The sequence below is a fragment of the Syzygium oleosum genome, unplaced genomic scaffold (genome assembly GCF_021117445.2).
Source record: "Syzygium oleosum isolate NSW1041296 unplaced genomic scaffold, Sole_v2.1 Sole_v2.01, whole genome shotgun sequence".
Taxonomy (NCBI): Eukaryota; Viridiplantae; Streptophyta; class Magnoliopsida; order Myrtales; family Myrtaceae; genus Syzygium; species Syzygium oleosum.
The window spans coordinates 22,244,995-22,261,655 of NW_026607485.1; the positions used below are offsets into that span (position 1 = coordinate 22,244,995).

The following is a 16,661-nucleotide window of genomic DNA, read 5'->3' on the forward strand; positions in this document are numbered from 1 at the left end:
AGTAAGGTTTTGATGAAGCATTATCATGAATTTGAATTCTTCTTTATTTTTCCCTTTTTATGGATGGAATAGTGGGTGAGAGAGAAAAGCTCAGAGAATAAATTAAATAAGAACAATGAAATCAGAAAAAAACAATGAAGGGGTGGTCCCGAAAATGGTGCAAATTGAATATTGTCACGCCAAAAACAACATCACCACCATGCATGTTCGCAGAAAGGTCGGCCTAGAGGGTGAGTTAGCGTGGACTGCGAGTTTTCCTATATCTACTGTCGCTGTTAACTGTAAGTGAATTAATTAACTCTGTATGTGACTCTCTCTCTCTCTCTCTCTCTCTCTCTCAAGAAAAGCATCGACACAGTGACTGTGTGGGCTAAGCTTAAAAGGAAAAGGGAAGAGTGACATGCGAGGGGACCATATTTTTGCATGCCATGAAAGGAGTAAATATTAGGTTTCTGCAAGAAAAAGAGACAGAAAAACTTTTAAAAACAAAGAAAAGAAAAGAAGAAGAAAAGGGTGAGAGCATCTTAGCGGGAGAATATAACGTGAATCTGTTTCCTTTCTTGATTTTGTATATGAATCAGGACCATTCTTGTCTGTTCATTATCTGCAATCAGAAGAATTGGTGTGTATATAGTCTCTTGATGTATACTCTTGACATTCTTCTTCTCACGTCCTGATGTTAGCGGTTTCTTTTTCTTATTTTTTGACAAACCTGATAAAAGCAATTGCTTGTTGCTATTATCAAAATTAAGTTGAACTGCATTATTTAGAGGTATTATTAGCTGATAAATGTGCTTAAAGAAGAACATGCCGACATTCTACTTAGAAGATGAACCTGAGATTAATGCCCGTAAAATCTCGAGTTTACGTGATTATGCACATCGAGATCTTTCAGAGATTTTTTCACCTGTAAGAAGGTCCAAGTCCTTCCCGAAAAGTATAAATCATGGTCTAATTTAGTTTTTCTTAGCACATCGAGCTCGAGGATGGAGTTATCCAAATAGAAAGACCCAATTATCATATAAGGATTGTATTGATAATTGCATGTGTCTATGAGAAAAAAGGAAGCATTTATATATATATATACTTAGCGAGATGGAAGGAAAAATAAGTACACTCATATGACCTACATAGCTCTTCCTGAATAGTGAATACAAATAGTTCGCTTAATTTCAAATTACTTGGTATAGTAGTTGTCCTTTCAATGCTTACAACCTTATAATTATATTACTTAGCGAGATGGAAGGCTTTTAAAACATGCTATTTATGTGGCAAAAGATACTTTTTAAAGTATTAATCAAGCCCAAAAAATATAGTAAAAGTTCTATTTAATACATGGTGGTCGATATTTGAGTTAAAAGTAAAAAAAGAAGAAGAAAAAGAAGAAAGAAAGAAATGGTGGTTGTCTGGCTCTATTTGAGAGAAAGGTTACTTTCGAAAATATAAAAGCTACCTAACTTTCAAAATAAACAAAATGTGAGATAATTTTATATAAAGTAGTCTTTTAACATTAAAAAAAAACTTTAAGCACAAAACGTCCGCCAATTAAAGTTCATCTTGACACTTACAAAATATTATTCTTCTTCTTCTTTTTCGCACAATAATCTTATCATGGAATATTTAAAAGCACTGTCTAGGGCTAAATGAATACTTTCTCGGTTACTTGATCGAACACCTCCACTGTTGTCCCAATCACGACAAAACACACAACGAAGTACCAACACTAACTAAGCCATTAATGAGTTAGAGCAGATGGCTAATCGACTCTAAAGCAGATCCAACCCTCTATATATGTTAATGCTATTACAGAGGGCGTTATTGGTGTTAATCATACTTTGCAACTTATCATTTATTCATTATTATATTCTACTTCAAAGAAACTTCTCTCTCTCTCTCTCAAAAGTTCAGTTTCTTGGAATATATTCTTGTGCTAAGAAAATTTGTTTTTAAATGAGATGAAAACACTAGGGAGTATCAACCCACCTGCGCATGGCCGAGTTGGTGGACGTTTTCCTTCCCTCAGAGAGGTTCTGGGTTCGAATCCCCGCTCGGTTCCGTAATTTAAGTGGGGGGCCCTGGCGGTGCGGGCTCGTCTCCGGGGAATGGTGGCGGATCCTCGGTTACCAAAAAAAAAAAAAACACTAGGGAGTATCGCTGGAGTAAATTTAGTTGATGGAGTATTTTATGTTTATTGTATGGAGTTTTATCTTTTTTAAGGCTATCGCGTTAGCATTTCACTTGAGAAAAACTAAGTTCCATGTTTCATCGCAAGACATGAGTTCTTACTTGTGTATTTATAGATGATCGTGTTGAGAAACAAACATGTTCTATCTAATCATCAATCCCCAAAAAGAAAATTTGTTTTGGAGGGTGAGGCGTACAGTTTAACCCAAGAACAATTTTAAAAAATGGAAATTTTTGGGGCATATGATGATGAGCTTAGAGGAACCAAGGGGGCTCGAAGCCCTTGCTTTAAGGAAACCTCGTTTAAAAAGATGTCCTTGGCGATCCAGCCATGATATAGCAGATCGCCCCAAATCTAGAGTGGGACAACGACATATGATCCTTTCACATGGCTTTGAGATTTATAAGGAAACGCATGAGAGGAGAGGGTCTCAACAAGCATGCCAAAAGCTGAGGTGCTAACCCTAGGGCTGTCGATGGTCATTTCGGTTCGAATGTCGCCAAAGGCCCTAAACAAACCGTAAAAAGCTCAGGCGTGTTTGTTTTAACCCAACCCGGAATATGAACCGATATTATCCAATACGAAAATTTTGGGTCGGCTCGGTTCAGTCCAAGTCGGATTTCGAATTTCATGCCACATATTGATTATATCGTTTTACAACTGTTTGATAGTATTTTGTAGAGAAAAATAACGAATAATGAAAAAACTCTTTTTATTGTTTTTATGAACTTTAGAAGTTTGTGCACATCACTTAAACGATACGAGAGAAGAATTTGGCTGCAAAATCAAAGAAGAGAGAGAGAGAGCAAATTATCGAACTACAACACAAGAGATCGTCAACGACGGCAATGGTCACCACACTTCTGGATTTAGAGATTTTTTTTTACCTTTAGAAGGTACAATCCTGGAGCGACGGAGCTAGGGTGTTTTTTTGAGTGGCGGTTTACCCTGTCAGGGATGTTAACGATTTGAGTCCGCTTATCTAATTGGTCGATTGAAGGTTCCATTCAACCACATTAATTCCCACTTCCCCACTCGACTCCTAATCTATGTCGATAAATAAAAAAAACATAATATGATTATAAGGTATGATAATGTCTGCAATCCAAAATATCGATAAATCTAAACTTAGACTCAGTTTGTTTTCTAGAAAACGAATGATTTAAAAAATATTTCGATTACGAACCGCTTAGAACTGATTTTCCCGATGAAGAGATCTTGTTTGTCACAAAAGAAGAAGCGATTCGCCCGGCATTGGCATACTTAGGATTATTATCAATAATAATCTATGTCAAAATATTTTCGGGGACAATAAATATATCTTTTATCCCTACATTCATTTTTGTAAGCGATTTAAACAATCATTTTTAGGAAAATATTTTTCAAATTATTAATTTTCCGCGAGATAACCACACCCTTAAATATGATTTTTGCTCTAAAATCCTCGTTTGCGTCAAATGTGAGTTTTGGACATATCTATCTAACTGTATAAATAGTGTCAAAGTAATCAAAGACTTAATATCCTATGAGCATAATTCAATTATATAATAATTGTGACACAAATAATATACAAATAAAAACTCCATAAAGTACTTACATTATTGGTATTAATTGGATTTTCTTTACATTGTAGCTTGGGTTTTAAAGTTCTTTTTAAGTGGTATCAAATTAGAATAAGCTTAACATATTAATAAGCAATCCAAGAATAAATTGCAACTACATAAAGGTAGCGTCGCGGCTATTTAAACGAGATATGAACATAATCAATCTAGGGTTTCTTCATTTCAACCTCATCTTATTCTATTCGAAAATTTATCTTGGCGACCGAACGCACAGCCTCTTAAACTCACAAAATCACGTGGTTGGATTCTTGCCATAATAACTGTTCGATTGAAGTGATAGAACTCATGTGAACCAAACAAATTAGTGGGGTTTTTTTTATTTTTCTTTTACGAGGTACCTATTAAAAGGAAAATTGCATGCCTAAGGACCTCAGCACTAATTACTAAAAGAATAAAAAAAAATAGAAGAGAGGCTACAGCACTTGCTTGGAGCCTGCAAAAACCTAGGGTGGTCCTTATTGGATCCAGCATGAGCTGTCACTGCAGAGGAAACATTTACATATTCTCTCTCTCCCGTAGATTCATAATATGGTCACAGAAGAGGTAACAACAAAAGCTCTCTCTCTCTCTCTCTCTCTCTCCTGTGTTGGATTGAAGCAGCAGCAGCAGTTTGTATAGAGGCCTGTTGTCTGCTGCTACTGCTAGAATTTATGGAACAGGGACCGCATAAGTTGCAGAGAGATGTACATGGTGACAAGATCTTGTTGGAGAAGGATAATTTTCACATGTAAAATCTTATGAATAATGAAATATGTTTGATAAAGACTTTACCAAATCATTTACAAACAGTGCTTTCGATTTTCGGAAAATGAAATTAGGGATGCTACGTACCATTGAAGTCGAAACGAGATTCGGTATTCATTCGAGATGACGAATTAGCTGCATAATTATGTGAAAATATTGCTATCTGGATATTTGTATTTCTAAACTTACTACGCCGTACCTTTAACACTTTAATTATGGGTATTTTTAAAATTAAAAATAATATACGAACCGCATACATTAAATAAGTGATTAAGTGGTTTATTATTTTGGTCTTGTTCTTATATCAAATACCAACATCTTCAAAGAGCTAATTTTTTTTCTTTCTGGAGGGAACACATGCAACACAGGCTGTTAAGCACGAATTGGAAAATCATATATAAATTTTTCGTAAGAAAGCTTTGCGGTGAAACAAGGGATAAAGATCTGGAAAATCAAGTTGAAAACTCAAAGCAGCAAGATAACTAAGACAGATTAACAGATGTGTAGAGTACTCAAGCACCTAACTAAAGGGATAAAATAAATCAAAGTTCTACCGAAGTCACCAAATTAAAACCAGAGACAAACCTAGTCCTAAAATCCTACAATGCCTGAAATTAAGAAGACCGTAGAGATTGCAACAAACATTCCTAATCCGAAAAAGTGAGCCATCACTTCAGTTGCCCCATTCTTAGCAGTCTCGGGTGCTCCACTGGAGTTGCTTGATGGTGCTCCACTTGAGTTGCTTGATGCAGCTCCTGCAAAAACAAAAAAAGTTGGAAGAACCCTGTTAACAATCAAATAAGATCTGTAAAATATGAAATTAAGGAGACAAACTTATTGTCGAAAAACTTATATTCCACAGGAAAAGAAGTTGAAAAACTCACCCTGAGATGGGGTTGGAGATGGTGTTGCTGGTGACCTTGATGGAGCTCCTTCTGTAACCAGAGAAAAGAAAAGTAATTACTTCGGCCAGAAGTTTTTGCTTGTGTTTGTGATTACTTACTCTGTCTGTGCAGAGATCAAAAGATACGAATATGCGCGGCCTCGATCAGGACAAACATGATATCACATATAACTTCAATTACATCGAGTTCACAAAGTTTATATTTCCAATCATCATTCAATTACAAAGGATTGATCAAAGGTCTGATTCAAAACAAAAGCAGTTTGACAGCACAACATGTAACGCGATTCGTGTGTGTGTATTCCAGTTTTTAGATCTCGATTTAGAATCGGTACACAAAAACTTAGGTGCCAAATTATTACTATTGTGACCGTGATTTGTTAGTATAAAGAAAACAACGATATAACTATAAGAAAAAGAAGACAGCAACGACATGTAATGAGCCACGCAAGCTTTAACATACCAAATGTATACGAACACCTTTTAATCTGACCATTAATTAATCTTATAGTAATTTGAGTTCATGGGACGGTAATAACACCGAGACCACGTACCAAAGACTTGCACTTGCATGGACCATGTTTCACTCTACTTTGAAAACCTAACTATCATGGATGCATAACTAGTAGTACTGAAATTGAAACAACTAGATTGAGAGAGAAAAAATATCACTGGCCTGTCTTGCACGCTGAGGTGTCCGCGTTGGCGCCGCACGCCTTGGTGAGCGCCAGTGCATCATCCTGGGTGATGTTGAAGCTCTTGAGGATGTCCCCATCGTTGAAGACCTTGCAGAGGCACTTGGCCTCGTTCGCGACCACCTCCTTCAACGGGATGCAGCACGAGGCCGGCGGCGATGGCGACGGCGTCAGGTACGCCAAGCACGGCATCAGCTCCCCGATGCACGGCAGCGAGGTCCCGTCGTCCCCGCCCGGAGGAGACGGGCTCGGGTTTCCCGAGAAGGCGATCGAGACGCACGAGGTGAGCAAGATAGGGAGAAGGATGAGGGATTTGGAGGCCATTGCTGATGCGTAATTAGGGTTTGGGAGAGAGAACTAAGAAAGGTGGTGTTGATTGGTAAATTCTTCAAAGGATGGAAGTTGTTGTAGAGTGAGAAAGCATCAATATATAGAGATTAGCGATTCAATGCGATAGCAGTGAAGGAGTTTGTTGCTATTAACTTGCATGATTATCTCTGATTTTCTCAAGAAGTTATCACCAGCATCATAATTTAAATTTTGAAAAAAAAAAAAGAAAATCCATAGCACAATTCTTACTTCTTAGTAGATAATGATTGCGTTAGATGATATATTTATCGAGACATAAGATTAGCTTTTGAATAGTTTCATTCATGCGCAAAAGGAAGGCAATTTCAATGTATTCTCAGATACCTGTCCTTATCTTGTTTCTCTTTTTCAATTTTCAAATGATTCGAAATTTAAGATCGACTTCCAATTCATATATTTCATCTTAGGCTCATCGTTTCCGATCCTTATCACTCTCAAGTTCATGGTTCTACGTGATTTTCCCTAATTTCTACGTTAATAACCAAGTAAACACCAACACGTGTCTAGATATATACACCCACATTGAGATTTTGAATCTGTAGGAGTTATATCAAGATCGGATGTTGAGATTCACTTGCAGAACTGTAGTTCTTGGTTAGTTGACATGAACATATATAGTTTAACGAGACACGTGCATCATCATCATCATCTTCTTCTTCTTCTTCTTCTTCTTCTTCTTCTTCTTCGAGCTCTATGAATCCGGCGAGACCGAGAGAGCAAACGTTCGAATAACTTCTCAAAGGAGTACAAGGGCACGAAGAATTGCAGTATATGACAACGAAACGCGGAAGACCGGTTTCAAATGGGTGTGTGTGTATATATCATCCAAGTTCCTAAATTTTTATATTGGAAAACCACAAAAACGTTGAGCCAAATTGACTTTAATTCTTCAGACAGGAGAAAGGTCAATGATGAATAGCTGCTACGGATCTCTGAGCTGAGCTAAAATGTGGTGTCTCCCAAATCTAATCGCAAGAGATAAGATAGACAGATAAACTGCTTTCAACCCTCCCCAAGCAATCTAAGTGAAATCTCACACAAGAATTATTTGATACAAGAGAGATTTTAGCAGCAAAAAAAAAAAAATTGATACAAGAGAGACGTACATGATTTATAGATTATTTTTCAGCATATATCTACTAAATTGTCTCTTGGGTTGATAGATAGGGGGAAATCACTTATATATAAAGAGCACATAAACACCCCTCTCATGTGCGCCGGTCAGATTAAGAACAATACGTGGAATCTGATGAACATGGGGCTACACATGCAAAGTAAACTGGGGTGGAACGTGGCTTTAATACTTTACAATCAAAATCCTAAGCTAATAGGTAAAGAGATACCAAATGTATGTAAAAAGCATATAAGTCCCGTACACTTACGATGTGAGATTTTTTAATAATATCCATGCGTAATGGCATGCTGAGACATTTCGCTCTCACCATAATTTCCGAGAAGTTTGAACCTACGCATTAACAATTGACGATGAGGAACAATATGTAGTAAATTTCACGTAAAAGAATTAGATAAACTTCATATTACAAGGATAGATTAAAATAAATTATAGTAGTTTCGTGGCACGGAATATTAGCGCGGCTCAACTAAATGACATAGGTATGGTCTATCATTCAGAAAATGTCAAAGGAACAAAGAAGAGAGAAAAAAACTAAATCAAGACGATGAGGAACAATGTGTAATAATTTCACCTAAAAGAATTAAATAAACTTCATATTACAAGGATTAATAATAAATAAAAAAAAGTGCGGCAGTTTCGTGGCACGGGATATTGGCGCAGCTGAACCAAACCCTAGAATTGAAACCTCTTTAATTGATGTCACAGTGAGGTTGAACTGCATCAACACTGCTGACCCAACTAAATGCCATAGATATCGTTGATCATTCAGAAAATGCCAAAGGAACAAAGTGGTGAGAAAAAAAAAAGGGAAAATGATACAAACAGTCCCTGAATTTTGGCCCAATGTGCAATTTGATCCCTGAACTTTTAATTTGTTCAATGTAGTTCCTGAACTTTTAATTTATTTAATGTGATCCCTAGACTTTTGGTACATGTTCAATTTAGTCCCTGAACTATATGAAAATATTCAATGTAGTCCTTCCATTAATTCATAAAAAAATTATGGCAGTTTCGTGGCATGGGATATTGGCGCGGCTCAACCAAACCTTGGAATCAAACCCTTGTCAATTGATGTCGCGGTGAGGCTGAACCGTGACAATACCTCGGACCCAACTAAATGCCATAGCTACCATTGATCATTCAAAAAACGGCGAAGGAACAAAGAAGTGAGAAAAAAAAAATCATGACGATGAGGAACAATGTGTAGTAAATTTCACCTAAAAGAATGAAATAGACTTCATATTACAAGGATAAATAAAAACCTACAGCATTTCGAGGCACGGGATATTGGCACGGCTCAACCAAACCCCGAAATCAAACCCTCAATTGATTTCACGGTGAGGTTGAACCGCGACAACACCTCGCACCAAACTAAATGCCATAGATATTGTCGATCATTCAGAAAATGTCAAAGGAACAAAGAAGAGAGAACAAAACTAAATCAAGACAATGAGGAAAAATGTGTAGCAAATTTCACCTAAAAATATAAAATAAACTTCATGTTACGAGGATTAATAAATAAATAAAAACCTACAGCAGTTTCGTGGCACGGGATATTGGCGCGGCTCAACCAAACCCCGAAATCAAACCCTCAATTGATTTCACGGTGAGGTTGAACCGCGACAACACCTCGCACCGAACTAAATGCCATAGATATTGTCGATCATTCGGAAATTGTCAAAGGAACAAAGAAGAGAGAACAAAACTAAATCAAGACAATGAGGAACAATGTGTAGCAAATTTCACCTAAAAATATAAAATAAACTTCATGTTACGAGGATTAATAAATAAATAAAAACCTACGGCAGTTTCATGGCACGGGATATTGGCACGGCTCAACCAAACCCCGAAATCAAACCCTCAATTGATTTCACGGTGAGGTTGAACCGCGACAACACCTCGCACCGAACTAAATGCCATAGATATTGTCGATCATTCGGAAAATGTCAAAGGAACAAAGAAGAGAGAACAAAACTAAATCAAGACAATGACGAAAAATGTGTAGCAAATTTCACCTAAAAATATAAAATAAACTTCATGTTACGAGGATTAATAAATAAATAAAAACCTACAGCAGTTTCGTGGCACGGGATATTGGCGCGGCTCAACCAAACCCCGAAATCAAACCCTCAATTGATTTCACGGTGAGGTTGAACCGCGACAACACCTCGCACCGAACTAAATGCCATAGATATTGTCGGTCATTCGGAAAATGTCAAAGGAACAAAGAAGAGAGAACAAAACTAAATCAAGACAATGACGAAAAATGTGTAGCAAATTTCACCTAAAAATATAAAATAAACTTCATGTTACGAGGATTAATAAATAAATACAAACCTACAGCAGTTTCGTGGCACGGGATATTGGCGCGACTCAACCAAACCCCGAAATCAAACCCTCAATTGATTTCACGGTGAGGTTGAACCGCGACAACACCTTGCACCGAACTAAATGCCATAGATATTGTCGATCATTCGGAAAATGTCAAAGGAACAAAGAAGAGAGAACAAAACTAAATCAAGACAATGAGGAACAATGTGTAGCAAATTTCACCTAAAAATATAAAATAAACTTCATGTTACGAGGATTAATAAATAAATAAAAACCTACAGCAGTTTCATGGCACGGGATATTGGCGCAGCTCAACCAAACCTCGAAATCAAACCCTCAATTGATTTCACGGTGAGGTTGAACAGCGACAACACCTCGCACCGAACTAAATGCCATAGATATTGTCAATCATTCAAAAAATGTCAAAGGAACAGAGAAGTGAGAACAAAACTAAATCAAGACATTGAGGAACAATGTGTAGCAAATTTTTACGTAAAAGAATTATATAAACTTCATGTTACAAGGATTATTAAATAATAATAATAAAACCTACAGCAGCTCCGTGGCACGGGATATTGACGAGGCTCAACCAAACCCTCGTCAATTGATGTCACGTGAGGTTGAACCGGGACAACACCTCGCACCCAACAAAATGTGATAAATACATTCAGAAAATGTCAAAGCAACAAAGAAGTGAGAAAAAAAATTAAATCAAGATGATGAGGAACAATGTGTAGTAATTTCACCTAAAATAATTGAATAAACTCCATATTACAAGGATTAATAAACAACTAAATAAAACTACGGCAGTTTCGTGGCACGGGAAATTGGCGCGGCTCAACGAAACCTTGGAATCAAACTCTCGTCAATTGATGTCACAGTGAGGTTGAACCACGACAACACCTCGGGCCCAACTAAATGCCATAGCTACTGTCGATCACTCGGAAAATCGCGAAAGAACAAAAAAAAAAAAGGTGAGCAAAAGAAAACCTAAATCAAAGACTCAGGAGAGCCATGGAATGAAGAACTCGTGATTGGTGGCAGATTTATAGGGAGCTTGTCGAGGCTAAGTTTAACTTTGGCAATACACAATTCGTTTAATCAGATGATTACATAGGACAGAACACAAGAAACACGATCTTCTCTAGGGGAAGTAGCGGATGCCGGCCAAATGGAGTTTGCATAGCGATGAGGATTCTTGGGATAGCCGGCTGGTTCATCAAAGCCTTTTGTGCACAACCATTTTCATCTTGGACAAGCTTCCATGTCTGTACATATGTCGACTCTTTCGAAGACGACTTTAGTCTCGGAATCAGCTTCAAACCCTAATCGAACCTTTTTCGATAACGCTCGTAAATGTCCGAGGCTCCGTTGGTTTCATGGAGAATGAATAATTTGGAATATATTTGTATCGATTAGAAAAATGAACGAATGAAAGATATTTTCATCGTTTAGGGAGATATTTAGACAAAAATTATTATCGATTATGAAAATACTTTTCATTAGCTGATTATTTCAAGCGATACAATGGATTATTTTTAGGAAAATATTTTTCGAATTAATTATTTTTCGTAAAATAAACGGAGCCTAAAAGTTAATTATGATTTAACTCATGAAATTTAGAGGTTTCTTCTCGATTTACGCCCTTTGTATTTCATTCGTTTCTTCTTCTTCTTCTTTTTTGTGGGGGGGCGGAAGACCGAGGGCAAAGTTAAGTCAATATGTTTTATAATAGATGGTCAAAGTTGACTCGGTCACGTCCATTTCGAGGGTGAATTGTCCTAACTTTGGACCCTCAATTTGGTGGTATAGTTGAGCTTTTTAGCTAATGTTCTGATTTCAGCTATGGATGCAATCGTACTAGATTGTGAGGACCAGTAGGTGTTTCAAAATAAAGCGGTTCGGCTTTCAACAATCGCCCGAACTCTTGTTCGGATTGTGCGACAACATCATGTTCGGAGATGAAGTATGCAGCCGACCGCAAAAATTCGAGGTAAATCGAGATGATTTTCGTCAGAACATAGGAACTTATAGGGGAGAAAATTCAAAGAAGAACACAAGGGTCAAAGGGGTGCCAAGAATTGGAGGCTCTAATTAGGGTTAGGACTAGAAAAAGGGCACGACCATAGAGATTGGGCCTAAGTTTCAATTCGAGCTCAGCCCAATCCAAAGGCAAAGCAAGAGAGCCCAAAACATCACGGGCCGATCGAACCATGGTATCGGGCTAACTCAATCACCAGTGTCCAACTTAATTGGACAATTTAGGCTTTTGTTTGTTTGAGGGAAAGTGTTTTCACGGAACGAACTTTCACCTGTTTAGTTTGCCGGAAATGATTAATCAATCCAAAATTATTTATGCATAAAATTAGGAAAGTGAATTCCTAAATCTATCTGACCAAACAAAAAAAAAGAATTCATAAATCTAAGAAGGTGAAAATAATTTCCGGAATTAATCCTCTTGAATCTTTTAATTTTTTTCTTTTTTCTTTTTTTATTTCTATCTTCCTCCACCGGTTGCCGGGCCTTAGTGACGACTAGTGACCGGCCACAAGCACGGGCTAGTGAGGGCTGGTCTTGAGCAAGGATCGAGCTCGCCGCGGCGAGGTCGAGCTCATTGGGATCTAGCGAGGTCGAGCATTGCCATATCCCGGCCCGAGGCCGATCAAGTCTACCCTTGCCAGTGGCCTTCGTGGCTATCGTCGAGCCTCGGCGACCAATGGAGGAGGAAGAAGGAAAAGAAAAAAAAGAAAAAATAAATTATTAAAAAAAATCAAAAGGAGAAATTTCAAAAAGTGTTTTTACTTTCTTAGATTTAGGAATTCACTTTCCTAATTTTATGCATGAATATTTTCCTTGACTGGAAAAGTGTTTTCAGTCGACTAATCATTTTCAACAAACCAAACAGGTAAAAATTCGAAAAATTAATTCCGGGAAAACACCTTCCCTCAAACAAACGGAGCCTCAACATGTAATTTGCACCAAGGTAAAGCCAAAAGCAGTGACTGACCCAAGAAATAAAGGTTGTTCGTTTGTGTCTTGTGTGTTGATGTTGATTGACTCGATTTAGCAAAACAAGAAATTATGTAGTGATTTTCAGCCTATCAATGCCATTGAAAAGAACAAGAAGAATAAGCAAAAAATGAAAGGGAGGATTGAGCTGTCTCTTGTGCAAAAGGAAACAAAACTTCACACTCCCTCTCCAGCAACACTTTGGTGTTGCCGCCTTGAGTTCTCATTGCAGCCTCTCGCCTTTGTCCTTCGCAAAGTCCCTTGAATTCTTCTATCATTTTAACCGTCAAATGTTGTCTCCATTAGACAAACTTTAACCTGTCCTCATTGGTATAATCATTCCCCCACACTCGCTCAAAGTCTCACAACTTGCAGCCCCTTAAAAGACCTCTTCCCGCTAGCAGTGTCTTTGTGCAAGGGAGGCCCAGCAATTCCTCCCACCACAACAATGGCTAGGGACGCACAGAACGACACGAACCGGAGCCTCGAGACACTGCTGGACATGGACAAGTCCGTGGCCAGGAGCAAGAGCACCGCGCCGCCCCTGAGGAAGATGGTCCCGGGCCATGGGCTCGAGTTCAGCGGCCTCTCCTACAGTATCATCAAGAAGCAGAAGAAGGACGATGTGTCCGTCATGAAAGAGGCGTACCTCCTCAACGACATCTCGGGCCAGGCGATGAGGGGCGAGGTCATGGCGATCATTGGGCCCAGCGGGGCGGGGAAGTCCACGTTCCTTGACGCGTTGGCAGGGCGGATCGCGCAGGGGAGCCTCCAAGGTTCAGTCAGGATTGAAGGTAAACCGGTGAGTCGCGCTATGGGAGATGATCATTTTCATTACTAGTCACGATATGCTTTTATTAGGAACAGATTACGTTGTGATAACTGATGTTGATGAGATGGTCGTTGACAGATTACTACTAGCTACATGAAGATGATCTCATCCTATGTGATGCAAGATGATCAGCTCTTTCCGATGTTGACCGTCTTCGAGACGTTCATGTTCGCTGCTGAGGTCAGGCTTCCTCCTTCGATCTCCAGGGCTGAGAAGCAGAAGCGCGTCTACGATCTCCTCGATCAGCTTGGCCTACAGGTACATATCCTATGCGCACTTCACGTACTTGATGTTGTTCACAATCCGACTAAGACAGAATATGACTTATCAAGACAAAAAGAACGGTTCGCTTCGATTCGGCTTTGTCGGAATAGATGGGAGGTTTGCTGTGAAAGAGGAAATCTTGAATCAGAATATTGAAGAAGACAAAGCAGTATTGCATATTTGTAAGATAAGATCTAAACAGTCATCAGTGCATACTATACTACATATGCCAGCAAGTTGGAATTATAGAATCGACATACATAGCGAAACCGAGTTTCATGTTCAACTGCATACTCGGTCGAAATTTTCACGCAACTCAGCCTTTTGTTTTCACAGAGCGCGACTCATACATATATCGGTGATGAGGGAAGGAGAGGAGTGTCGGGAGGGGAGCGTCGAAGGGTTTCCATAGGAATCGACATCATCCATAAGCCGTCGCTGCTGTTTCTCGATGAGCCTACCTCCGGTTTGGACTCCACAAGCGCCTACAGCGTCGTTGAGAAGGTGAAGGACATAGCTCGAAGCGGTAGCATTGTGCTCATGACCATCCACCAGCCTTCCTATAGGATTCAATTGCTCCTGGACCGCATCACAGTCCTGGCAAGGTAACGACATCAGTCTCGCAATGTTGCAGCTTCAAATTATGCACACGGTCGACTAATTTGTTACGAATACGTGTGATGTGATCACAGGGGAAGGTTGATATATATGGGGAATCCTCTGGCGCTGCCTGATCACCTTTCCGGATTCGGAAGGCCAGTTCCCGAGGGCGAGAACAGCCTCGAGTACCTCCTAGATGTGATCAAGGAGTATGACGAGTCGACCATTGGCCTCGATCCGCTTGTGCTGTATCAAAGAGATGGCATCAAACCTACCCAAGAAGCTAGGACACCAGTCCGAAAGACACCAAAACGTCCCAAAACACCTAAGACTCCGCGGACTCCGCACGGACACACCCCCAGTTCAAAGCTCAATCTCCGCTCTCAGACCTACACTCCTAAAGGACAGAAGACTCCTCGATCCGACTCTGATCAGTTTGACTACTACGACGACGACGACGACGACGAATTCGACAACTCACTGGAGCGCAAAGTAGTGCAGACGCCAATGCACATGCAGAGCGGTGTGCACCCGAGATTGGCGTCCCATTTTTACAAGGACTTCTCCGTCTGGCTCTACAATGGTGTGAAGGGGACGCCACGGCGCCCGCCATCCTGGACACCTGCGAGGACTCCTGGGCGGACGCCTGGAGGTAAGACGCCGATGTATGGCCCACAGAGTCAAATCTCAAGCCAGTACCCGACTCCTCAGCGTAACCCTCCTCGCCCCAAGACCCCGCTGGTCTTCAGCCCCGTGCCTGACCTATCTTACGCTACTTCCTACGAGGAGTTTGAGATGGAAGTCCTCGACGAGCCCGATCATGGTCAGAAATTCGCGAATCCATGGCTGCGTGAGGTCACGGTCCTGTGTTGGCGCACTGCTCTTAATGTGATTCGCACGCCGGAGCTCTTCCTCTCGCGCGAGATCGTCCTTGCTGTCATGGCACTGATCCTATCCTCCCTCTTCAAGAACCTTCACCACAGCGACTTCAAAACCATCAACCGCCTCCTCAATTTCTACATTTTCGCTGTCTGCCTGGTTTTCTTCTCCTCTAACGATGCCGTCCCGACCTTCATCCAAGAGCGGTTCATCTTCATTCGAGAGACGTCCCACAACGCATACCGAGCTTCATCCTACGTCATCTCATCTCTCATCGTATACCTCCCCTTCTTTGCCGTCCAGGGCTTCACATTCGCAGTTATCACTCGGTACATTCTTGAACTTCGAAGCAGACTTTTCTACTTCTGGATGATCCTGTTCGCCTCCCTGATCACTACCAATGCTTACGTGATGCTCGTGAGCGCGCTCGTCCCGAGCTACATCACGGGATATGCTGTCGTCATAGCAACCACAGCTCTCTTCTTCCTCACCTGTGGCTTCTTCTTAAAGAGACCACAAATACCACCGTATTGGAGGTGGCTCCATTACATCTCCGCCATAAAGTATCCATTCGAGGCACTGCTAACAAATGAATTCAAAGGGGCTCACTGCTACACAGGCAATGCAACAGATCTCTCGCCAGGTCCGTTGGGAGAAATCAAGCATAGCAAACTGCATCCGAATAACGGTACTTCTGGCGGAAGTTGCCCTCTGGTGGGACAGGACGTTCTGTCCACCATGGGCATTGATATAACGAACATCTGGTATAACATCGGTATCCTGCTGGCGTGGGGAGTCCTTTACAGGCTCCTCTTCTATGTGGTCCTGAGATTCTATTCCAAGAACGAGAGGAAGTGAATATTTCTATTTTGGTAATGCTCCTGTGTTCTAAGCCATGCTATTCCTTAAAATATACTTTGAAATATATAGTCATTCAAGATACTGGCACTGCCCATAAGTGTAGAATGATAAAAAACAGGACCGATTCTATATGTTATTCGTGATAAGCTTTTGCTATAAATGAAACTAAGCTACGTTTCTCTTGCACACATTATTCTCATGCAATATGTGCTACCGTGCATGTTCGGAATA

The 16,661-nt window shown here is 40.0% G+C and overlaps 2 protein-coding genes and 1 long non-coding RNA gene across 3 annotated transcripts; 1 reads left to right on the forward strand and 2 right to left on the reverse strand.

The window, feature by feature from the left end:
- Nucleotides 1-4,988: 4,988 nt before the first annotated feature.
- Nucleotides 4,989-5,490, reverse strand: LOC115690675 (uncharacterized). The gene is made up of 2 exons (XR_008816207.1): nt 5,436-5,490; nt 4,989-5,306 (listed from the first exon to the last, which is right to left on the reverse strand). It is a non-coding gene; the product is annotated as an uncharacterized LOC115690675 (long non-coding RNA).
- Nucleotides 5,491-6,123: 633 nt separating this feature from the next.
- Nucleotides 6,124-6,587, reverse strand: LOC130134580 (non-specific lipid transfer protein GPI-anchored 3-like). Its single transcript, XM_056307295.1, has one exon. It carries the CDS (start codon nt 6,472-6,474, stop codon nt 6,124-6,126), a length of 351 nt encoding a protein of 116 aa, XP_056163270.1. The 5' UTR covers nt 6,475-6,587.
- A 6,597-nt stretch (nt 6,588-13,184) lies between these two features.
- Nucleotides 13,185-16,427, forward strand: LOC115690674 (ABC transporter G family member STR-like). Its single transcript, XM_030617108.2, has 4 exons — nt 13,185-13,796; nt 13,905-14,084; nt 14,427-14,695; nt 14,783-16,427. The coding sequence occupies exons 1-4, from the start codon at nt 13,443-13,445 to the stop codon at nt 16,425-16,427; spliced, it is 2,448 nt and encodes an 815-aa protein (XP_030472968.1). The 5' UTR covers nt 13,185-13,442.
- The last annotated feature ends 234 nt before the right edge of the window (nt 16,428-16,661 follow it).